The sequence below is a fragment of the Mixophyes fleayi genome, chromosome 2 (assembly GCF_038048845.1).
Source record: "Mixophyes fleayi isolate aMixFle1 chromosome 2, aMixFle1.hap1, whole genome shotgun sequence".
NCBI lineage: Eukaryota > Metazoa > Chordata > Amphibia > Anura > Limnodynastidae > Mixophyes > Mixophyes fleayi.
The window spans coordinates 67,963,824-67,990,387 of NC_134403.1; the positions used below are offsets into that span (position 1 = coordinate 67,963,824).

The window sequence follows — 26,564 nt, forward strand, 5'->3', positions numbered from 1 at the left end:
CACCAGATATATTTACCAGGGAACAAGCATTTGTACTGGGGCAAATAATAACTTTCCCTATATATATTAATTATGACAGCTGTGGCATTGCTAGGTCCACAACCCGAGTGCTATGGTACTATGTTGGCGCTCAATATGAATCTGAAGGGACTGCACTCACATGTAAGAGTTAATCTATCTTGCCCCTACAAGAATAAAGAAAATATTAATATACAGGTATTAAGGATTCCTTCTCCCAGCACTAACCAGCACTGTCGCAGGAGAAGTTTAAATCCATCTGGACAACTTGACGGGACAGGAAGGTGCAGACTATTGCTGCCTACACCCCATATGATGGCTGAGGAATCCACATCTTTATAGGGTATCTCTCCAGTAAGAAGCTCCCACAGAACCACTCCAAAAGACCTGAAAAGCAAAGTCAGAACATAAACACAAGTTGCATAATACATAACATAAAAGCAACATTAACTTACATGCCTTACATTGTTGCTATATACCACCTTTAAAGGAAAAACAACACGTAACAATAATTGATATGTTCTCATTTTAAGCTCATTTTCCTTATACATGGTATATCAATTAATCATTATGCAATAAGTCTACCTAGTGTTAATATGAGCGCTGCAAGAAAAAATGCATTATGACCAACGTTTAGCACAATGATGCGCACAGTCCAATATGTTGCACTTTGCTTTCGTTTCTCAAGGTCTGGGAAACCTATGTACTATAAATACATGGTCATGAGCAGGACTGTTTTTAAAACAGTTAATAGGCCTGATTCATTAAGGAAAGGAAAGCAGAAAAAGGAGTAAATTTGCTCCTGGACAAACCCTGTTACAATGCAAGGGGTGCAAATTAGTTTATTATTTTGCACATAAGTTAAATACTGGCTGCTTTTCCTGTAGCACACAAATACTTGTTAGCGTTATTTTTACACTGAAATCTAAAGTTGATCTAGGATAGGCCCTACCCCAACTATAAATCTGTCCCCAAATTTTGCATTTACTTCCCCCTCCAATGCAACATGGTTTTGCCAAGATGCAAAATTACTCCTTTTCTTTTTTTTGTTGCACTTTCCTTAATGAATCGGGCCCAATGCGTTTTTAGGCGTTGTGAGTAAATGTGCCCTAATTAGTAATTGTGCACTCTGCATACTTACACCTCTATGCCACACCCTCTTACATTAATTAATGAGAACAAACAGGTGAGATTTAAATAAAAAGCAAATAGAAGAAATAAAATAAACTGATGACCCTGAAATGTGCTGCCCTAAGACAGGTGCCTAGATAGTCTAGTTTTATATTCACGAATCTTTGATGAAGTTGGACACCACAAAATGTCATGGAGGCCATATGAAACCTACAGGATACAGGATTTCTGAAACACAATAAAATTTTGCAAACACAATGAGCCTGATTCATTAAGGAACTTAAATTAAAAAGTTTCTTATTTAAGTCTCCTGGACAAGACCATGTTACAATGCAAGGGGTGAAAATTAGTTTTCTGTTTTGCACATAAGTTTAATACTGACTGTTTTTTCATGTAGCACACAAATACTTGATAGCTTATATGTACACTGAAATTTAAAGTTGATATTTGTGTGCTACATGATAAAACAGTCAGTATTTAACTTATGTGCAAAACAGAACACTAATTTTCACCCCTTGCATTGTAACATGGTTTGTCCAGGAGACTTAAATAAGAAACTTCTTAATTTAAGTTTCTTAATGAATCAGGCCCAATATGTGAGACAGCCATAATGAAGTAATTTCTGATATCAAATAATAATGTGGTATCTCTCCAGTAAGAAGCTCCCACAGAACCACTCCGAAAGACCTGAAAAGAAGTGAAAGCGGATCATTAAATCTTCATCTGTCAACTCGCACTTTAACTTCTAGGAGAAATTGACTCATAGAATTGAGCTTGACAAACGAATGATGAGTTATGATGTCACCAGGGTCAGAGGTTGCAGGGAGAATCCTTGCTGAGAGGTGAGGGCTATTGTGTGACACATTACCCATTAGACCAACAAAGATATGAAGTCAGTGATTCTACTCTCTTGTGCGGGGTCAGTAGACCAGGTCTCATGGGGGATAGGGAAGATACAGCTGGCACATTGATGCATTATTTACCCCATAACCTCAAACAAATGTTGTCAGCATTGCTAGGCCAGGCTGATTCAATGTTCAGCAATCAGTCTGGATATAAAGATGACAGAGGAAGAGACAAGGGAGAAATGAAAATTGGAATATTTCAAATCAATTGAAGTGATTTAAATATAACATTTATGGTGATGTCACTGCTGTTACATTATCACTAATGATCTCAGGTCTGTGGATTTATCTCAGCTGATATAACGGGGCTCGTGTAGAGTTGCACCTCAATTGTAAGCAAGAAAAGATGCACAGAAAAGTGCATTTACTTACATATGTTCAGTTGGACGTATCCCAAGATGCGGCCAGTTGTACGTCACTAGCATTTGTGCCAGGTTTACGTCAGGAGTAACACCTGTTAGGTTGTACACCCACATTTATGTCTGATTCTCAGCAGAATGATTTGTATTTGTGAGTTATACATTATCCAACCTATATATTGTGGGCTGCACAGTGGCTTAGTGGTTAGCACTTCTGCCTCACAGCACTGGGGTCATGAGTTCAATTCCCGACCATGGCCCTATCTATGTGGAGTTTGTATGTTCTCCCCGTGTTTGTGTGGGTTTCCTCCGGGTGCTCCGGTTTCCTCCCACACTCCAAAAACATACTAGTAGGTTAATTGGCTGCTATTAAATTGCCCTTAGTCTCTCTTGGTCTGTGTGGGATGTTAGGAGATTTAGATTGTAAGCTCCAATAGGGCTGGGACTGATGTGATTGAGTTCTCTGTACAGCGCTGTGGAATTAGTGGCGCTATATAAATAAATAGATGATGATGATATTACATTTCATAATTTCAGCTATGAACAGCAACCACGTTCAATATCTAATATAAGATTGGATGGTGACATTGTACTTCCTTTGGTAGCAGAGCATTACTGTACTGGACTAGGGATGTTTTAAATAAAACTTTAAAAATATTCACATGGGCCCCTGTGCAACGCATCTTCTGCACCAATGGTAGTTCTGCCACTAAGTACACAATATAATAATGTACTGAATGTCATGTACACAAGCAATAGTAGTGTCTGGACGCTGTTATTAATAAATGCAAAAGTCACAATTTCCATATGAAATATAAATAAATACAAGAGAAATACAAAATACAAGTTCACTTCAATTAAATACAAGCATATTATCCCCTTTATAAATCAAATGAGAATCTTCTTTCCTGCAGCAGTTCAAATGGAAATATCAATAATATAATGCAAATAGATGGCCGCAATTTCATATATCAGCCACAATAATGATTGGAGTAATATTAGCTGTAGAGTCAATGCGCAATCAGCCAATTGGAAGTGGCGAGCTAGTTTTGCTGATCACAATCATCATCATTGTGTCTTGTTGCAACAGCCGTCCAACACCCGCAAGAGATACGCTGGCATTTCTGGCGAACCTGGCAGTGCGGATATGTGTATGACTCATACATGCATTGTGTGCTCACACTTGGACTACTGCAAGGCACACTACATAGGTCTCCCAGGAAAAGAACTGCAAGGCTTGCAGATGGTACAAAATGACAAATCTAACCAGCCCCGTTCCTGTCATATAACTCATGTTCTCTATTCCCTTCACTGCCTGTCTGTAAGATGGACAATCTGTTCCAAGATTGGCTTATTGACATTCAAATCCCTGCATGATCAAGGTCCTAGATACTTCTAACTCCCTATAGTCCCACTCGCTCATTTCAATCCGCAGACGAAGGACTACTAACAGTACCTAGAATCTCCCCAACGTCATATGTCGCCTGAGATTTTCGTTTTGCGGCTCCTACTGTTTGGAACTCGCTGCAACACAGAATCAAGATGTACTTGTTTACTCAATCATTCAGTTAATGCAGCTCCACATTGCTCTCTTTTCTCTATTCTGTTAATATTTAGTAAATTTACTTTTATTGTGTGTTTTTATACTGCAAATGTATAGTGCTTCGAGTCCTATTGAAAGAAAAGTGTTATATAAATAAAATTATTATTATTATTATTATTATTATTATTATTCAACTTTGATGATTATTTTAATCCCCTGAAATTATCTGCACAGTACATTTCATACTTTCTGTAAATGCATTTAGCATTTAAAAATAGTGGAGAGTTGAACAGCTCTACATTTGCAGTTTACAGTTTAGAAAATAGCCAGCTATCCTGACCAAAATATATATTGCATCTGTTGCAATGTGCAGTGTTTCCTAACAGCCTGTAGATGGTGCTATGGGCTGTGCGGCCTATCTTCAACATTGAACCAGTAGCAATCACAGCAAAAGAAAGAACACATATTCAGGCTAATTTGACAATCTGTATAGGAGAGGTGTGTTTGTTATCCATCACTTTAAAGCAGGGGTCGGCAACGCGTGCCGGGGGTGGCACGCAGCCCCCTGAGTCCTGGCATGCTGTCCGACCGTCCTAAATGACAGCCCGTCGAAGAGCTGAACTGCTGCGCAAGCGCAGCAGTTCAGTGTCGGCTGCGCAGTTCCTCCCAAGCACCTTTGCGGACCGGATCACGCCTGGAAGAGGTAATTATATAATTATATAATTTTTTATTCATTTATTAGTGGCCTAAAAAAAAATTTCATGCAATTCTGAGGCCATAACAGTCATTGGGGACATTTTTTCGGTATACAAAAATATTTGGAGGCACTTTGAAGTATAAAGAGAATTGGGGGCATTACTGTGGCATAAGATGTATTGGGGGCAGCTGTGGCATACTATGAATTTCTGGGGGCAAATGTGGCATACTATGTGTTTCTGGGGGCAACTGTGGCATACTATGTGTTTCTGGGGGCAACTGTGGCATACTATGTGTTTCTGGGGGCAACTGTGGCATACTATGTGTTTCTGGGGGCAACTGTAGCATACTATGTATTTCCGGGGACAACTGTGGCATAATATGTACTTCAGGGGGCAACTGTGGCATACTATGTATTTCTGGGGGCAACTGTGGCATAATATGTACTTCAGGGGGCAACTATGGCATACTATGTATTTCTGGGGGTAACTGTGGCATAATATGTACTTCAGGGGGCAACTGTGGCATACTATGTATTTCTGGGGGCAACTGTGGCATACTATGAATTTCTGGGGGCAACTGTGGCAAAGTATGAATTGGGAGCACAACTATGTGGCATGATATAAATTGTGGGCACAACTATGAGGCACAACATTTTTTTTACCATGCTTAACTATAAGGGTGAAGTTGCTGTACTGGGGCCATGAATTTCTCTAGGCAGCCCTGTATGTATTTATGTATGTATGTATGTATGTATGTATGTATGTATGTATGTATGTATGTGTGTGTATATATATATATATATATATATATATATATATATACATACACACATACACACCCAACTGGCACACCTGGGCTTGACTAGATTTTAGCCGGCACTCTGATAGAAAAAGGTTGCCAACCCTGCTTTAAAGCATCAACATGTACAAAGCACACAAAAATAAAGTAAAATAATCATGTTTAGACAAGGAATATAAGTCTATACAGAAACAAATCATCATCATCACCATTTATTTATATAGCACCACTAATTCCACAGCGCTGTACAGAGAACTCACTCACATCAGTGCCTGCCCCGTTGGAGCTTACAGTCTAAATTCCCTAACACACACACAGACACACTAGGGTCAATTTGACAGCAGCCAATTAACCTACTAGTATGTTTTTGGAGTGTGGGAGGAAACCGGAGCACCCGGAGGAAACCCACGCAAACACGGGGAGAACACACAAACTCCGCACAGATAAGGACATGGTCAGGAATTGAACTCATGACCCAAGTGCATTAAGTCAGACGTGCTAACCACTTAGCCACCGTGCTGCCCATACAAATGAAGGTGATCACAGTTTTATGTCATTATTGTGTTTACATGTCTCTGCCTAAGTGTTGTACAGTCCATTTTCATCAAACCCTATCCCACAAATCTAATTTTCTGAAATATAAATGTACCTATTCCCTAGACCCAGAGGAGGCCATCTACAAAGCTTTGGTCCTGCTGTACACCTCAATCTGCGCAAGTGGGCTCACACATACAAGGCGTATGGGTTTGTGGATCAAGATGGCAGCGTTTTAAGGAGGGGCAGAAACTGCACAGGCTTAGGAGAAGAAAGTTCCTTTTCTGGAGTGAAATGATAAAAACTAGAATACATTGAATATACTTTATAAATGACATAGAGCTGTTTTCTGTGTTGAATGAATATTCATATCACTGCAGCCTTCACTAGAAGCAAGTGACATCACTGAGGCACAAGACCCGATGTGCCTCATGCCTCAATAATGCCACTAGTTCGTAGTGGGGTGGTCTAGTAGTGAACAGGCTGGTTCTGCATACATACTGGCAGCGTCCATAGTGTGGAGATGAGAGTGTGTACACTGTAAGTTGTGTTAAGACACTATTATGTATGTGTAGTTCTTTTGTTTAATATAACTGATTACTCAACTAGCAAAGCGCTGGCAATATGCTGCCACACACTCATTAAGTGTCATTTTGTAAACCTGAGGAGATAAATCATTTTGCTGTCAGCAGGAATAATGCCAAATCACAAACATTAGTGATTAATTTTCTGTAGGTTTATTTACAGCTCCTGATATAATGACTCATCTGGGTCTTGATTAGAAGGAGCCGACAGGAGATGAGCTCCCATCTGCACATGTCCTTGGGAAGCTTATTTAGTGCAAATGAGAGCTAAGTGTGTGCGTGCAAGTATGTGTGCCTGTGTGCCAGCAGGGCCCAGATATACTGCGAGGCTGCCCTCTCTGGAGGGGTCACACACAATAACAGATGGACACTAATCCCACACCCATCTCCATAGTAACACTGTTTGCCCCCACATAACAGTGATAATGACCCTCCTTTCATAGATTACTGGGAGCTGCTGACTGGAGAGCCAGAACAAAGACAAAGAAGGGACGTGAGACAGGGATGGAGAGATGGGGAGGGGTCATCGCTGAGGAAATAAAGGAAGGAAGAAAGACAGTAGTTACAACTGTGACACGTTTTATAATTAGCTATATAAATAAATCTAATATACATTTACATGGCAGAGAGCTGACAAATGGGTCACAGCTGTGGATGAGAATTTAGGGTGCAGGCTACCACCATTTAAGGTAAGTAAAATTGACAAAAACATAGGGCCTGATTCATCTGTAAACACAATTTGAGCGCAACTTGCGTTTTATAAAATCTGATGTAACTTGTACACACGTATGCATGTATGCAGATACAGGCGGATCTCAAGATACATCTTTATTTCTAGCCCAATCTCCCTAGGCAATTCTGCCCTGTGCTGACCAGGCCGAGGCTGGTATCATGTGACCAGCCCAGCCTGGCCCAGACTGGTGCTGGTTGCCCCTTTCAGGGGCAAACGCAGGATTTGTAGAGCGAGGGTTCCACACCACGCCACCAGTGGGCGTGACTAGCATGCATGGGGGCGTAGCTATAATATTAGACAGTGCTTGGCTGCTTTACAACTCTTCCTATCCCCATAATATACATGGGCAATGCTGCATGCACTACTGTTAGGTCAAGCAGAGCCGTATGAAGCGGGAGCAGGGTCCAGACACCTCAATTATACAGTGCCCCAGGCTTGGAGGGGGTTTCCAGGCACTAGGAAACCCCTCCCCCCCTCGGTTTGCCTATGCCTTTTACAAGAGGACCCGTGCCTGTTGTCCTTGTTGTCCTCATGGTTTAGTGGTAATCAGTCCAGGCCTGCCTTTATTTTTTTTTGCAAAGAATGTATTTATTCTTTTTCTTTATTGGTAAAGACATGTGCTGTGGAGATGTCACTTACTCTGAGGGGTATATTTACTAAACTGTGGGTTTGAAAAAGTGGAGATGTTGCCTATAGCAACCAATCAGATTCTAGCTGTCATTTTGTAGAATGTACTAAATAAATGATAACTAGAATCTGATTGGTTGCTATAGGCAACATCTCCACTTTTTCAAACCCGCAGTTTAGTAAATATACCCCTTAATGTCTAAATATGCCACATCTCCAGGGGGCGTGCTACACTTACATGTGCACACGCTAATGTACATGATTTGCACACCTCTGCTCTACCTCTTACACGGAACTCAAAAGCAGATTTTGGCGGCCTGAGGTTGGACTTATATCCAATTCTAAATCATGCCCTATATGTGAAGTGTGCATGGGTGAATCTATGATGTATGTGAACATATACACCAAAACGTGTATGTGTATACAATATAAGCCTGTATTCCCCTACTGGATTGACATTTTCTGCAGAGGCCTTTTCCTTTGCTGGTGAAAATTTTTCAGCCTGGTGCAGGAAAACAAGCTATTGTTAAGTCTGCTTGACTGGAGTCTGAGCAACTAATTGTATTCAATCTTCAACTCCTACATATCTGTGTTTACCTTGTTTATTACCCATTCAGATCATCAAATGTTCACAGCAGCAAAATATGAGTGTTGTAAATTTGGGAAAGTTTAGCTGGAAGCCTAACATTCCACATATGGAGTAACGCTGGGTACACACTGAAGAATTGTTCAGACCGACGTGCTATCTCAAACGATTGTACCTACGACTGAAGGTCCGATCCGTCTGACGATTCATCCATATACACTGACACGATTTACCTTCAGATCTGTGCTCTTCATCTGGTCCTTTGTCTGGTCCTCTAGTCCGGAGAACGACAGCACAATATTCATTCATTCACTACTGTCACATTGTCACACTGACTAAAACTGCCTTATTATAGCTATCCACATGTCCTAACGAATTTCGTTAGCTTCTGTGACTCTGAAACAAAATATTTTGTCTCAGAACGAACAAATGAATTATTCCTTCTACAGCACTCGCTACATTTATTCACTCTGACATTCAGTGCCAACATGGGCTGAAAAGAGCTTGACTCTGTAAACTCTATGGAGATCGTCGGCATGAGTGCATACACACTACGTGATCGATAGGTGATTGATCGGAAAAAATTGAACGGTACGACCAACCAAATGAGGCGACAATCGTCCATTTGGGCAAACTTTCGACCATCGTGTCACTACACACACTGACCCGACTTTCGAACAAGCTTTACACATATCTCCTAACTTATCTCAAAACAATGTTAGTGCACACAAGGGGCATGGTCATGCAACACTGGGGCATGCAATATCATGTAGGGACATGCCACATCCTCCAGGAGTGTGCCCAGCCCTTCCAAAGAGTTGGGCTATCCCAGCCCCCTTCCCTTTTCTAAAAATACCTGCCATGTGCTGCTGCTGCCAGTAAACGCCACATTGAAGGGGCACCCATCAGCGTTACATTTCTCCCAACTGTCCTGAAATCAGGACTAAAGTCCTGATCCACGGAGTGGCAGGACAGTCCCCTCAAATTGGAACTGTCCCACCTACATCAGTACTTGCAGCCCAGGACTAGTAAAATAGAGGAGCAAATACAAGATCTGGGTCTCTCTTTAAATCAGTAGAAATAAATATTTACAGGGGCTGTTTAAGACATAAATACAATAAAATTAGTGAAACTATTTTATTCAAAAAGTGTAACATGCAACTGTTTCCCAAAAGTAGATTGAATCACATTTTCTCAAGATAACAGTAAAAGTAAATAAAATACACTATTTGCACTTGTACAAATGACGCTGGGTGAGGATTCTCTGCTCTGAGTAGGCAAGAACAGAGCTTTGCGGTGGCTCAGAATAGTTTTAGGGCTTGAGTCATAGAGGCATATTGCCTTATGGCACGGAGAAATGGCTTGTTCCGCATGGTTTAGGCATTAAAGTAACATGTTTATTTACCAAAAGTCTCGAGAGACTTGTCTGCAACCGTCTCTCCACCTACCTCTCTGAACACTCCCTCCTTGACCCTCTCCAATCAGGCTTCCGTCCCCTCCATTCCACTGAAACTGCCCTGGCTCAAGTTACGAACGATCTCCTCTCGGCTAAAGCCATGGGCCACTACTCCCTCCTGATTCTCCTCGACCTCTCAGCGGCCTTTGACACCGGGATGTCCTGTCCCACCATAATTTTGTATCATCCCTTATCATTGCGATAATTAACGGGGTGGAAATGAGGCCATTAGTATATAGGCCCCATAGGCTTGGATTACGGTTTTGGCTAACGTTGTGTCTGGGGTCACAGCTCGCTGTAGGTTTGGATTAAGGACTTAATGGACTAAGAACTTAAGGATAATGTTAGGCTATGGCTCAGGTTAGTATTCTCTGTTTTGTTCTAATAAGAAATGTGCATGTCTGTGTGTGGGAGCGGAGGTACAATAAGGTGACTAAAGTCAATTTTTGGGGGGCATGGAAGAGGGTGATGTACTGGGAAGAAGAGGCACTCAAAATATTTAAATGGAGCCAAGTTGTTGCTAGTTGCACCCCTGGTGACAGGTTGTATAATTATGATTTATGATGGGAGGAATTTATTAACTATATTTTGTATAATTGGAGTTATTCAGCCCTCTCATTACCTTAAATAACAAAGAGAACTCATTTTGAATAGTTTTTAGCTAATAACATGTGAGCAGTTCATCATATACTGAACTAATTGGGTTAAATGACACAAAAGTTTTTTTGTCCAAGATGCATTTGGGTATTTACCAAATGCTCCGTCCTCCCTTCTGCAGTTTCCTGCTCCGCCGCACTTAGTGGAAAAAATGACTAATATAAGTAAGTGGAAACACGGTGTCTTGGGCTCCCTGGACCATCTGACTGGGCGACTTGCCAGGTGTCTGACATGTTACTTTTCCCTGAGGAGAGGTTTTCTACGACTGCTGCCTATGAAGAACCTGACATCTAATGGTTAAGCAGGGCTCCCAGTGTGTAGGATATACTGCCTGAAATGTCACTACACTGACAGAGCCACACAGCTGAAAGATACAATAATCCAGCTATGTAATCAGGTTAACACATACCAGTGAGCCTGTCACATGTGATGCTCAGAGGGAAAGTGACAACAATTACAGAAAATAATCATATAGATTTTTAATCACGTAACAGAAAAAAAAATGAAATCTGAAATTGAATGTTTTGGAGCAAACCAGAGCCTACAAGCTAATGTGGTCCAATAGCCTGCACATAGTTACTATACAATATGTTATATACCAGTGATAGCTAACCTGTGACACTCCAGGTGTTGTGAAACCACAAGCCCCAGCATGCTTTGCCAGCTATCAGCTAGTTATCTACTGGTAAAGCATGCTGGGGCTTGTAGTTTCACAACACCTGGAGTGTCACAGGTTAGCTATCACTGGTATATACAATACACATCCTTAGTTCTGTCATAGTATGGAAACTGTTACATATATATGTATGGGAATGTTACAAGATGCCTTCTCATACTGGATTCCTTTGTACTGACTGGCCCTTTCAACTTTTTCCACAAATATTCATATTCACATATCCATGTTTGTCCCAGGGGGCTATGGGGGGAGAGTGTGGTTGGACTACACCTCTTGTATCAGGATATGTTTTCATGTTATCAATTTTTCACCACCTGCAGCAGCTATCAAATCCAGGATATATTAATAAAGAGGATTCAGTACCTGCACATGGTGTAATATACAGTAAAATGTATCTCTTATGGTCCCCCTTGGTGAGTGTACAAGTAGGGACCACCATATAATGCTAGTACTGTCAATTGTTGCACTGCAGGTCAAACAGGAGCACACCAAAAATAAATTTGTAAATATATACGAAATATCATCTAAGTGTAAAAGGAAAATGCAGTTTTCATATATTTGTTATAGGGATCAATGATTTCTATGGTAACTGCCTTTTCAAAGTGGATATCATGTGTTTGTCCGCATGGATGTGCACTGTGAGTAAACGATCTAGTGCATTCTAGAACATGACAGCTAGATCTTATTGGTTGCTATGAGCAACACCAAAAGCTTTGGTATATCTGCCCCTAGATGTCACACACAGTATAATTTTTCATTTTACCGCTTTCTATTTTGGAAATTGTAAAGGATTAACTGCAACATGTTGTGAGTTCCTACGCAGCTTCTCATTGGTTCCTTTTAGATCCAAGTAATATTTCAGAATCCATTCAAAAAATGAATAACAGTCTAACAACATTGTTGTATTTAGTAACTTTTCAGACTTTAGGGATACTTAGTAGAATATTACTAAATATATTAAGAACACCGTTTAGGCTGAGCCATGTAGTTACAGTCTGCTTATTAGCACATGAGAAAGGTATTAATAAAAGCACCTCATACATACTATAACTAATATATGCAAATTTTATAAAAAGCCCTTTTCATTAGAACTAGTATGCCTGAGAAAATGTAATCTACAGATAATTACCACGGATGTACGTATTCCATTACAATATGGGTTAATCATGATACACTGTGTGTCCACTCACCAGATGTCCACCTTCTCAGAGACAGGCTCATTGCGTATGACCTCTGGCGCCATCCAGGCCACTGTACCCGCAAAGGACATTTTAGTGCTCTTGTCACTCAACTCTTTGGAAGTACCAAAATCTGATATTTTCACCAAGTCATCATATGTGATGAGCATACTGTGAGTAACAAAAAGAGTAAAGATGAGACAAGCGGTACTCAAACAAAAATCAGTTATTTGCATAGTGGGGACAGGTATCAGTTATATATATATATATATGTTGCCAAGACATTTTCACAGACATAGAAATGAGATAATGATGATGTAGCACATACTTCATACCCATCATATATAAAGACAATACTATTACACAAATCAATATGCGCCATATAATATATTCAGTACAGCCAGGTGTGTAGTATTCTAGCACTATAACGGATTTGTAGAAAATAGAGAAAGATTTTACAAAGTGTATTTTATACAGCAGAATAAAGTCAAATAATATAGGTATTTATTGCATATAGCAAAGTTAGGCTGCTGTCCCAACTGGATCTGATTCCATAACTAGATCTGGGAAACAGTAGGTATGGAGTGCAAACATATTAAAATATACTTAAGTGATAATAATCTCAAAGCTACTATATGGTGCTGTACTGTACTGTTCCACTACTACAACCTGTGACCGGTCCTCCTTTGTTAATTACAGGTTATTCAAAGCCTGTGGAAAAAAATTCCGCCCCACACTCTGTTTGCCTGTGAGTGGCACCGATAAGAAGCGTGTTCTGTATATTAATCATTTACCAAGCAGTGCTCTGTCCCTTCTCTGCCAACCCCCTGTACCATGCCAGAGTCCAGGGGAATATCATCATCAAACTATATTCCCAATTGGAGCATCACTGATCTTGTGTCGGCCTCCGCAGATGGACCAGCATTTTTGAGTCCCCCCTCCCCCTCACCTATTTCTACCACTGCCAGCTTATCTCATTAGTCTATAGCACAGATATGAAGCAGGGATGGTCAGCGAGGCTGCTATTAACATGCTAGACTAGCTGTTTAGCATGTTAGACAGGCTACCAAGCCATGGAGTCTCTCCACAGGTGACAGATCCTCTTTAAGCTTTGCAAAACAGTGCCCATTAATGTAAAGGAAAGCTGTATTTCATTGTTCATATGTAGTTGATAGACTAAACTCTATTTATTGGCCAAATTAAACATATTACATATGCTGTGTACGAATGTGTTACACATGTACATAAAAATACTGCACTTGGTGGTGCTCCCCATGTGACGACGGGCATACTGCCTTAGGAGTGTGCCCACACCTCTGCTTCCTTATTATTTAATGTGGGTTTGTGCCGGGGTCTGTCAGCTAGCACCAGGTTTAAACGGTGGTTCAGAGCACCGCTGTAGTGCGGTATTCAATACTGCTTGTCTGAATATCTATTACTAGCATGTCATGTTTCCTATTCATCCCTGTCTGTCTGCGACCATGATCTCCAGCTTGATTTTGGACTTTAAATCTGAGCTTCCATCTTGACTTCTAGCCCGTCTCCACTTTCTTTGTGTCATGTCCCTGGTACCCTTGTTTTTTCTGCTACAACATCTGTCTGGGGGGCAAACCTAGGAGCTGTGGCCTCTGGGTGTTTCAAAAGTCCATCACCTTCTTTCATAGATTCCTGGTGAAGATCAGACATCCATTAGATTCTAGGATTCAGGTAAGCCAGTGCCAACCGCTATGGGCCCAATGGGTCAAAACACATAGCCTGTGGCAGGACCCTCGGTTGTGGAATCACCCACATTTTGTGACAAACCAATGTTTGGTTGTAGCAATACTGAAATACATGGGTTCTCTAGAAAGAGATATTGTTTACAGAGGCTGCAGTGCTTAATGTTTAAAACATAATCCTGGTTCCTTTAAGATGTGTTTTTGCTAATGGCAAAAGTAATTTATTATTATATCCCAATTCATCTGTCTGTCCATAGGTACCAAAAAAAAAACAGGCCTTGCCCACCTCCGTCAGATCAATCATTTTGAAAGTATTCTACAGCAAAATGTGTTACACTGTGCACACAAAGTGACCTAGATACCAGGACCAAAGACATTGGGGGTCATTTACTAATACAAGATAGGACGCTATAACTTTATGATTTCAGCCTATTCCCCCATGACTGTCCCCGCCTTATGGAGTTGCACACTGATTATGTTGATTGACTGGATCGCGGGATGAACAGGATAGCCAGAATGCACTCGTTGTTTTAAACACATATGTATAAACAAGGTTTCCATATGCAGAACTAGACCTCCAAGGAAGCTGAGCATATCTGTAGGTGTCCTGATTTTCATCACCATATTCAATTGGATGTCTTTTGCGCACTGATGGTGCATTTAATAGGGGAAGCACATTACTGCAATTTAAAAAAAAAATAAGCAGGTCTGGTGTCCCCTTATGGTCATGAGTGAAGAAGAAATGAAAAAGTTTAAATGAGCTGCAAATGTGATAATAAGAAATACTTTTAAGTGTGCATTAGAGTTGCAGGTCAAAAATCCTATATCAGTCTTCCCAAATAACCTGCTCAACATTACTAAGATGTGGGATGGTGGGGTGCACCTATATATGCACCATATGGTACAACGTGGCACACCCACATTTAAGTCTGGTTCTCCACAGAATGGTTTCTATTTGTAACTTAGAAAATATGTATTACCCAAAATATACTTTCATCATTTTCATCATGAATATCAACCTTATTCAACATCAGGATTAATATCTGATTGTTGGATATTGAATGGTGATGCTGCACAGCATGTGGTATAGTGCTGTAGTAGGGAAGGGAATTATGATACAGGAAGGTCGCTTACATGGAGAGAGAAAGTTTTGGCAACATTGGAAGAAGACATTTTTAATACAGTGTCTTGTGAATGAAACCTTTAAAATCTTCATGTAGTTGTTCTATAGCGATGATCAATGATAATGTTATAATGTCATATGAAGTTTTTAAACTGTGTTAACCCTAACCCCTCATTAGCATTATTCTGATTAGTCCAAAACGCTATACTTATGCATAAGGACCACAAAAAAACTAATATATAGCCAAAATCAGATTATCTTTTGAAGAGGATAAAACATTATACTATTGATATCTATCTAGTACAGAATATTCCATCTCTCACATTGCATTAGGCACTTACTTAGGTGACTTGAGATCTCGATGGATAATTTTGTGGAGGTGCAGATAGTTCATTCCGCCTGCTATACCCATGGACCAGTCCACTAGTAAGGAGGGGGTGACCTTCCTCCCCGCACGTAGAACTTCATACAGCTGCCCTTGGGCACAGAACTCCATAAGGATACAATAACAAGGAGCCTGTGTGCACACACCCCTACAATACACAATGCATAAGAAGAAGATCATTAACCCTTTATGGAATGGCAGAAGTATACAGGTGCAAAAATCCCATTTGAGTATTGGTGTAAACGGCTGCTTATGTAATGTACTACACATTTAATGGGTAATGAATAATTATTACAACTTTAGCTGAAAGTTATATATAAGACAGGAGTCACTGTAGAAATAATGTTGATGTGATGAGTCACTCTGCTGGTTCCTTCTATTTCTATTAGGGTATTTGCTGAATGGAAGGCAATATGACATTTATTATGAATACAGAATTTTTAATGACCAAATTTGCTCTCCATGCCTATCATTTAATTAATCTTCCTTATCAAGGACCATTAACAGAACCCACCCAGTCACTACAGTTCCTCACCCCATCATAATCCCATCCTATATCCAGCTTCAAGTATTCCCTTCATAACACAAATGTCTACTACACAAACATCCAAACACCTATTTCAGTTCCTCTTTTGATTTTGTCTTCACCTTCTGTAAACTTCCATCTGCTTAATATAGCCAAAGTTATTCTGTGTTGTTTACTAACAAAGCGTAAAAACACAAATGAGCAGTAACCCATAGCAACCAATCAGATATTTGGGTCAATTGATACAGTGTTAGATAGATAATGAGAGCAACTGTTTGATTGGCTGCTATGGGTTACTGCATTTTTTGCACTTTGCTAGTAAAAAGGAGAAAATACTTACTATTACAGGTGGCAGTACAGGTACAGTTTTAAAGGCTAGATTTACTAATCTGCGGGTTTGGAAAAGTAGAGATGTTGCCTATAGCAACCAATCAGATTCTAGTTATCATTTATTTAGTGCATTCTACAAAATGACAGCTAGAATCTGATTGGTTGCTATAGGCAACATCTCCACTTTTCTAAACCCGCATTTTAGCAAATCTAGCCCTTAGCCTCAAACGATAGCAATATAATATCGTAAAAGACAAAAGTCTATTCATCAGTGGTATACAACCAGATATCATATAGAATCACAAGTAGCATAATAATTATTGTTGGAGTAATATCTTTATTATATGCCTATTCTTGCCCAGATTGGGACGTGTACTCTAGGAGAAGCTCAATTTTGCCATAGTGTAATAGTGTAGCTGCAGCTTTGAATTGCAGTATGGGAAATTGATGTTGCTCACTTGAAGGTGATGATATTGGGATGCTTCAGTTTCCGAAGATGCTTGATGTCTGTCTCCTTTATTTCTCGGACTTTCTTCACTGCCACTTCTTCACCATGAAACTTCCCCAGAAAGACTGCTCCTTGGGCACCACTGCCCACCCACTGCAGGTCCTGGATCTCCTCAAATGGGACTTCCCAGGAGTCTTCACATTGAAAAACAGATTTGTGAGTGCACAAATAATATATACAGCTGTGTAATGTGAATGCATAGTTTGTATTTGACAACTGACTTTTCTTAGCAATTAGCAAATCTCCAGGATGTCAGTTCACTGAACTGTTCAGCCAGCCCACTATAAACTCAGTTGAACTTTCAGCTGAACTGATGATTGCTGGATCCATGAAATCATAGATCTATTCATGCACTTTACATCCACTTTACATCACATTAAATCAAAATCAGATTAAGATAGTTAGAAAATCAACTCCCTTTTGCAGCTTTTAATTTGATTGAAGTGGAAAATCAAACAAACTGCTATTAGAAAATTTTGTAATAAAAGAGGGAACTCCTCACAATTTACATGTTTTCCCCAGTCAAACTTGTTTTGCTGTAAGTGTAAAAAAACAAGGATGCAATGGCACATATGCTTAATAAAGTGGAAAAGCACATCAAAACCCATTGTGGCTGCATGAGGCTGGGCTAGTGGACTGTACACATGTCAATGACTGGTTTTTGTCTCATCACACAAACTGGGGGACATTTGAGGACTTACTGCCAGCACATGTAAGGACCTCTACATTGAAAATATGTCTGATTCTGGAAACTGCTTGGGACAGCACGGTGGCTTAATGGTTAGCACTTCTGCCCCACAGCGCTGGGGTCATGAGTTCAATTCCTGACCATGGACTTATCTGTGTGGAGTTTGTATGTTCTCCCCGTGTTTGCGTGGGTTTCCTCCCACACTCCAAAAACATACTAGTAGGTTAATTGGCTGCTATCAAATTGACCAAAGTCTCTTTCTATGTATGTCTGTCTGTCTGTGTGTGTTAGGAAATTTAGACTGTAAGCTCCAATGGGGCAGGGACTGATGTGAATGATTTCTCTGTACAGCGCTGCGGAATAAGTGGCGCTATATATATATATAAATAAATGATGATGAAATAGGAATGCAGCCACTTTTGCAGGATTGCAGATGCACTTTGAAATGGGCAAGTAAATGTGCATAATAGAAAGTGTGAAACTGGAATTTAAAATCCAGCTTACTTACACTTTATGGCCACACCCTAATTCACTTACACTTTTTTTTTAATATTAAAGAACTTGTTTGAGCATCATTTGTGTCTTAAATTAATCATGAAAATGAGGGGACGTCGGGACAGTCTTTAATACATATGTGTTTGGATGTTTTTATGATATCGGTATTTGTGTGCATGTCATTTAAATATCTCAAGCTCATTCCTGAGTGCGCCCAACCTGTATTTAGCTTGGTACACCCCAACCCACACATCCCTCCTTCAAGAAAACGTTGCACCCCTGCAGACAAGGCCATCCTTATATGCAGATTCATATATTGTTTAAATGGATGTATTTGCACCAAATCAGAGCATGCGTGCTGTAGAGATGCATTTTGTACTTTTATAAAGAACCTCTATTGACTGCAGTATGTACTTATAATACTAATAATATAAGTGTGCTAATGTCCAATGAACATTGTTTTGCATCCTCTTGCTTACTTATACATGACTCTCTTCAATTGTTTCTTGAAGAATTTTTATGCAGAACCAATGAGAACATAAACTGATTTTAGGAGTCTGACAAGCCAAGGCTAAACTCCAATTAATCTTGAACTGTTCTGTCTATTTCATTTGTAACTTTTCTCAAATTCCTGTTTATTTTCTCTGTTTGCTGGTTTCCCCTTCACACGATTATTCTCAATGTTTACCCTAAGCTTACAGGCAGCTCTTATTTGTCCTTTCTATGATGCTTTTCATCTACAGGTACTTGACATGTTTTTATTCCTCCCCTACCCTTTATATTAGGGTTCCAGGGGCAAAAGCAGGATTTGTAGAGGGGGGTTTCCACACCACGACGCTAGTGGGCGTGACCAGCATGCATGGGGGCGTGGTTATAATTTTAGACAGTACTTGGCTGCTTTCCAACTCTTCCTATCCCCATAATATACATGGGCAATGCTGCCTGCACTACTGTTAGGTGCACACAGCTCTCCATTTTCAAGCAGAGCTGTTTGAAGCGGGAGCAAGGTCCAGCCACCTCAATTATAAGGTGCCCCAGGCTTGGAGGGGGGTTTCCTGGCACTAGGAACCCCCCCCCTCGGTTTGCCTATGGATTAATTCCAAACTAAACATATTTTCACCCACCTTCATGCTGCTTGTGTTCAGTTGAATAGGTTTTTCCAATCATGGCCCAGACTGGCCTCAGGCAGCCAAAAAGTCCACCCAAGAAGCCAACACCAGCCTGACACTGCATGCGCCCCTCTCCAAGAGCTCTACATGGCCTGTCCTCTCCGGGACCTCCAGCTGCACCCCCACCACCTCTGTCTTCAGGCTCTTGAGGATCTTGGGGCACACTGTACGTCAGAGGAGATGAGGAGTCCTCATGGGGAAGTGTGACTTCTGTTCTCACCATATCACGCAGTACACATTGTGTGGGGGTCAGTTCTTGTTCTGGGGTGCAGCCAGGCGGGGTTTCAGAGTCCAGACGTCGAATTGGTCCATCTGATAGCAGGCTGGCGAAGGAGGGTGAAGGCGTACGGGTGTCATGTAGACATGCCATTATAGTTCATGAGAAAAATATGGAACTCAGGTAAGATAACTTTGTTTGATTCTTTATTTTAACCCTGTAGAGAAAACAGAACAATTAACATTATTAATTTGTAAAAAATCACAATAAAAAATAAACAGGTTTAGTAAAAGAAAGAAAACAAACCAGACTTATTTAGCAGAGTGTCTCTAGTGCAAATGTGTCACACGGTTGTTTTTGTGCTTTATTAATGGTGTGACCATATTTACATGGAGTTTGCGAAAGGGACTGGGTAGCCAAACATATTGTTAAAACAAGATGGAAATATCTTAAGAGCTGAGTTAGGGTGCTGGCTGTAAATACCATGGACAGGGCAGTCAATACTTGATATAAATAAACAGGCATCTTAACTAGAGATGCACCAAATCAATATTTTAAGATTTGGAGAATACTGAATCCTATTACAACAGATTCTGCTGAATACTAAATTAAATTGCATGATAAAAATAGGCCTAGACAAGTGGGAGGTGGATATCCCATCTGTGGAATTACCACAGTTAAGAAACTTACCTCTAAGCAAATGCAAGTTTAAGTATTTAATAGGGCCTAACGCCAATTAACGTCCAACTTGTTATAAGTGTTCTGCTACAAGAACAGACCTATGTCACTGTTTCTGCTCTTGAAGGAAGATTGAATGGTTGCACTTTCTGTTTAGACTGGTGGGCTGTCAGTTCTCTCCCCATCCCTGTGATTGTGGACAGTCTGATCTCTTGGAACTTTGACAACAAACTTCTGACTCCAGGAAGATGAAGAGAGATTTATTTTACCAATTTACTGTGGGTGGCAACACAGCAACTTCTGGGGGAACGGCCAGCTGACATTCTCTGAGCATTATTGTCGATCCTCAGAAGGAGGACTGGAGGGGATGTTTAAGGCTGGGAACATACACTTCTAATCTTAACATGATTCTTTGACTCAATATGCAATCTTGTTGTCTTTAAAAGCTGTCACATAACGGGTCTCATTTAGAGCTACGAACAACTCCAATCAACCAAGTTGCGATACAAGGGGCGCAAATGCAATTTTTAATTGCATGCTTGTAAAGTACTGGCTACTTTTGCTGGTAGCACACAAATACTGAACAGCTTTATTTTAGCACTGCTTTGCGGGATGATAGCTAAGCTCCTCCCCTGCGCAAAAGGCCATGAATTATCTGCACTGAGGAGCTGCAGAACATGTCTCATCCCTATAGTATAATGGGATACACTTTGCACCTCTCATTCACACTTCAGTGGGAAGAGCCTTGATGTCACCTCTCTCACATGGTTAATTAAAGCCAACAATGCGGCTAAATCAAGAAAAACTGAAAGTTTCAAAGGAAAAAAGGGTGCACATTTTTGCTTTATCTACCTAAACCAGGTACATAATGTTATTATGGGGGTGTTTCCACAGCTAGTAAAATGAGCATGCACCTTGCAATGTTCTTGGTAGCCAAATATAAGCCCTGGTGCACATATAGAAGCATTGTGGCTCTACATATTTCGTCGTCCATAAATAACCTATAGCGACTAACACTGTGCTGATGATTTGGATCATTTTAACATTGTAGACAAATTGTAATAAAATAGCCAATTTCAACAAATGCATTCATGACAATACTTTTGTACTAGATATCTGCCTCCCGTGAAGCAGATTAGGGGAATGAATTCAGGGGATTAATGAATTGCTTCAGAAATTTAATGTGATTTAATCAATGCGGTAAACATACTATTTGACAAAAATACCTACATCCTTGATATCTTGAAATTTTTATTTTTGTTTAAAGGACCAGTTTGAGAAAATAAAGAACTCATTATGTTTGTAAGCGTGCAAAAATATGTTTGCAGCATCACCAGAATATCTCACTTTATGGCAGTTTAGTGCCTAATCTCTGGCTCACCTCCTTTCAACAAACATCATTAACAAGTTGGAATCTCATCAAGCCAAATGAGGCAAAAAGATTATGGGTGGTTCAATTACATAGAGATTTGTTGATTAGGGCAGAAAAAATAAATAAGGAGACCAAGGTTTGATAGATCATGAGAAAGAGATACTGTAGGCTATTGTTAGGAGAAGAACTGGGACAGTCAAAAAAAAGCTGAGAGACAGAACCTAAAATGAATCTACATAGATAAGACAATGCAATCAGTGCTAAATATATTGTATATATCAATCATAGATCACATTATCCTAATTACAGTAGAAATTATGTTATTTATTACAGCAGTTCTAACGATCATTCTAATGAAGACTGTTGTCACAGTTGTCACATTGTAACTGATTATGTCGTTTATTTTTAATCCTAACAATATAATTACAATAGATTATTACAGTACAACTGCTACTTGCATGTTGTAATAATATTAGCTATTGTACTATTATAATAAATGTATAATACTTTACATGTATTCCACTGACTCGTTTATAGTTATCATTCCAAAGCCTAAATTCTCACAAGTAATCGCATCTCAGTGTACAAAGTAATCTTCAGGAAATCAAAATAAATGCTAACATCACACATGCTGGCAAAGGCTTCTGACTGCAGCTACATGCACTAAAGAGTGATAAATGTCTAATCCCCTTAATTCTCATACCAGTAACTCTTAGTGCAATTAAGCTTACGTTAAACCTTCACTAAAGGAAAGCCTACAGTAAATGGGGTCAGAGTCAGGACACGGTTACAGATAAGGCGGTGCAGTGCAGGAGTGGTTTGCTGTCCAGGGTGCTGAAATGCAATGCAATGCAATGTACATTGGACAAGACATAGACAGCTAACCCCGCATCAGTTGGTAGAGGAGCTCTGCTAAATAGAGGGATGAGAAAAATATGTGTGTGGTCCCGGGACAGATTCCCGCTGTCCTTGGTGCTGAAATATTCATTACTCCAGACAGGGAACGCGCAGCCTGTATGGGGCGCAGGACAGACCTACAAAGGAGGACTCGCAGGTCCCTCTATTTCCAAATGGTTAATAATTATCTAAAATATATATAGCTTGAAGCATCAGTAACAAGAAATACACAAAAGCTAAATCTGTCAGATTCATAGATAGACAGCATAGGAAAGCATTGAAATCTGTGTCAGCAGCCATGTGCAAATCCACAGGCAGCCTCTCCAGGAAAATATACACACAGGCACATGTGTAGAGTAGTGTACACAGTACGCCTAGCACCTGCTACTTCCCACTCGCTGGGAGCATCCATTCACATACAGAAACACCGGAATTATACGCCATTATACCATCCCAGACAGCTGGAGCAGGAGGGGGCATTATTACACATTAAATACCCGGCACACTGGTATTGGACGTCTGCAAGACGATCAGATAACGACAACGGAACTGCACACATGCAAAAAGCAAGAGGTTTAAAAAAAGATAATTACATCACCCGAGAAGTAAACACTGATACATTAAACATTCTCCAGCAGCTGTCGAGATTTACTAAGCGGCGCTAATTTCTATGTTGTGTTTATGTTTTCTTCGTGAACACAGATATACAAATCTAGTATATAGACTATATAGGCAATCATCATCGCCACCACAAACGCTGCACAACGTGTTGCAAATGGCATCTAATAAATTCTATACCTTTAATATGTATATGTTTTACTTTTTTATTTACAATGAGATGTAAACATATAGATAATCTCAAACACAAGGCTTAAGACGTATATCCACAACAGCAAATGCAACTATGCAATAGATACATAGCTATGTATACACAAAAATATGTATAGGTAATTCTGCCTCCACTACATGCCAACTGCACATGTATTGTATACTGTCTATTATACACAAACAGTCTGCAACACATACAATGCAATGTGTTCAGTCTCCACACCAAATAAGGCAGCATTAACACACCTTACACTACATACATATACAATGTGTAAATTATACACAATATGAATAATGTCAAACCCACACTACATACACCATACACTGCATCATATACACGAAATACATTATATAAGGGAGTTATATACAGTGCCGTTTCCAACATCAAATATATAGCATACTGGACATTCCATACACTCGCAGGTTTTGTACCTAAATGGCTACATAAACACATACAGCATCTCATACAATGCCTCACACACACACACACATATATATATATATATATATATATATATATATATATATATATATATATATATATGTATATCTCGTCACGTGGACTGCTTGACACACACACACACACACATATACATACACACACACTAACATGTTGCTTAATCATAACATATTTACTCTGCTTTCTCCACATATACAAATGAAACTGCTCATTGTATACGTTTCACAACGTATCGTATACAAATATATTTATGTCTTCTTGTATGTGAATATAATAGTGATTAATGTACATAAAAAAATCCCTGTTAAACTGCGTTATACACATATTATTAAACATAAACAATGCATAATTGACGTCACTACAAATAAAGCGTACAGCGTGCTATTAGCTGTATAAACAATCTGTAGAAATATGATGCAATATGCAAAGTAAATGACTTACACTATTGTAGAAAATAACCACACACACAGTGTGAGCTACACAGCCTCCATTAGTCACTCATTGCATTAGCACTGACCTCTATCACCAACATAGGCACATGTTTATCCTGTGCCAGTACCTAATAATCCAGTTGTGTGTACACAGGATCCTCTCCGGTCGGCGTCTCTTATCCCCTGTGCAGAGGTTGCTTCATCCCTCCTGCACCCACCAGCGGTCACACACACTGCCCACCCCAACCACCAGCTGTAATCCGTTTACAAGACGCTTCTGTGCCAAACGGGCAGTCCAGATGCACAGACCTGATCCTTCTCTGCGCTGTCTGTGTCTCTGCTCTGCGGTGTCCTGTATCACTACATCAGCTGTGTGCTGTCTGTCTACATGTAGCTCCACTAACCTACAGTATATACTTTGCTCTGTATTCCAATTCTCTTATTTCCCCATGTGTTGTCCCACTGCCTCTCCCCTAGTTGTGCTGTTTATACCTGTTTAAATACGTGTTATGTGTATTAATCTGTATTCCATATACTGTGTTATATATCCCCACCAACCGTCCTTCTATAAAACTTTAGATTTTTATATCTGTTACCAACCTGTTATTTTAGGTTAGAAAGGCTTTCATTACTCTATATACATGAACTCCTTAATCTGTATATTTCTGTCCCTTTGTTCTGTACATTGGTTTTTAAGCTGTTTGCTCAATATTCCTTAACCCATACATTTTGCATAAATCTATCTACTCTGTGCTGTGTTGATTGTTCGGTGTGGTGTCTCTCCAGTGCACTGTCTCTCCTATACACCGCAGTAACTCTACCTTCTGTCCAGTTTACTGTCTCTAATATATAGCACAGTAAATATGCCGTCTGTCCAGTGTGCTGTCTCTCCTATACACTACAGTAATTGTATTAGTTGTCCAGTGTGCTGTCTCTCCTATACACCTCAGTAATTGTACTAGCTGTCCAGTGAGCTATCTCTTCTATACACTACAGTAATTGTACTAGCTGTCCAGTGTGCTGTCTCTCCTATACACTACAGTAACTCTACTGACTGTCCAGTGTGCTGTCTCTCCTATACACTACAGTAACTCTACTGACTGTCCAGTGTGCTGTCTCTCCTATACACTACAGTAGCTCTACTGACTGTCCAGTGTGCTGTCTCTCCTATACACTACAGTAGCTCTTCTGACTGTCTAGTATGCTGTCTCTCCTATACACTACAGTAACTCTACTGACTGTCCAGTGTGCTGTCTCTCCTATACACTACAGTAACTCTACTGACTGTCCAGTGTGCTGTCTCTCCTATACACTACAGTAGCTCTACTGACTGTCCAGTGTGCTGTCTCTCCTATACACTACAGTAGCTCTACTGGCTGTCTAGTGTGCTGTCTCTCCTATACACTACAGTAGGTCTACTGGCTGTCTAGTGTGCTGCCTCTCCTAGACACTACAGTAGGTCTACTGACTGTCCAGTGAGCTGTCTCTCCTATACACCACAGTAACTTTACTGACTGTCCAGTGTGCTGTCTCTCCTATACACTACAGTAGCTCTACTGGCTGTCTAGTGTGCTGTCTCTCCTATACACTACAGTAGCTCTACTGGCTGTCTAGTGTGCTGTCTCTCCTATACACTACAGTAGCTCTACTGGCTGTCTAGTGTGCTGTCTCTCCTATACACTACAGTAGCTCTACTGGCTGTCTAGTGTGCTGTCTCTCCTATACACTACAGTAGCTCTACTGGCTGTCTAGTGTGCTGTCTCTCCTATACACTACAGTAGCTCTACTGGCTGTCTAGTGTGCTGTCTCTCCTATACACTACAGTAGCTCTACTGGCTGTCTAGTGTGCTGTCTCTCCTATACACTACAGTAACTCTACTGGCTGTCCAGTGTGCTGTCTCTCCTATACACTACAGTAGCTCTTCTGACTGTCTAGTATGCTGTCTCTCCTATACACTACAGTAACTCTACTGACTGTCCAGTGTGCTGTCTCTCCTATACACTACAGTAGCTCTACTGGCTGTCTAGTGTGCTGCCTCTCCTATACACCACAGTAACTTTACTGACTGTCCAGTGAGCTGTCTCTCCTATACACTACAGTAACTCTACTGACTGTCCAGTGAGCTGTCTCTCCTATACACTACAGTAACTCTACTGACTGTCCAGTGAGCTGTCTCTCCTATACACTACAGTAACTCTACTGACTGTCTAGTATGCTGTCTCTCCTATACACTACAGTAACTCTACTGACTGTC

General features: G+C 40.3%; 1 protein-coding gene across 2 annotated transcripts in view; it reads right to left on the reverse strand.

The window, feature by feature from the left end:
- Nucleotides 1-26,564, reverse strand: part of MAP3K12 (mitogen-activated protein kinase kinase kinase 12) — a 100,625-nt gene that overhangs the window by 12,391 nt on the left and 61,670 nt on the right. The window contains exons 1-6 of one of the 2 annotated variants that reach the window (XM_075199206.1): nt 24,438-24,802; nt 19,382-19,860; nt 17,025-17,208; nt 15,667-15,858; nt 12,497-12,655; nt 247-405 (exon numbers count right to left, since the gene is read on the reverse strand). In XM_075199206.1, the coding sequence (XP_075055307.1) occupies nt 247-405; nt 12,497-12,655; nt 15,667-15,858; nt 17,025-17,208; nt 19,382-19,796 (1,109 nt within the window). In that variant the 5' untranslated portion in view covers nt 19,797-19,860; nt 24,438-24,802. Of the gene's footprint in view, nt 1-246; nt 406-12,496; nt 12,656-15,666; nt 15,859-17,024; nt 17,209-19,381; nt 19,861-24,437; nt 24,803-26,564 lie in introns of those variants that run through there. The other variant, XM_075199205.1, reaches the window with a different exon arrangement.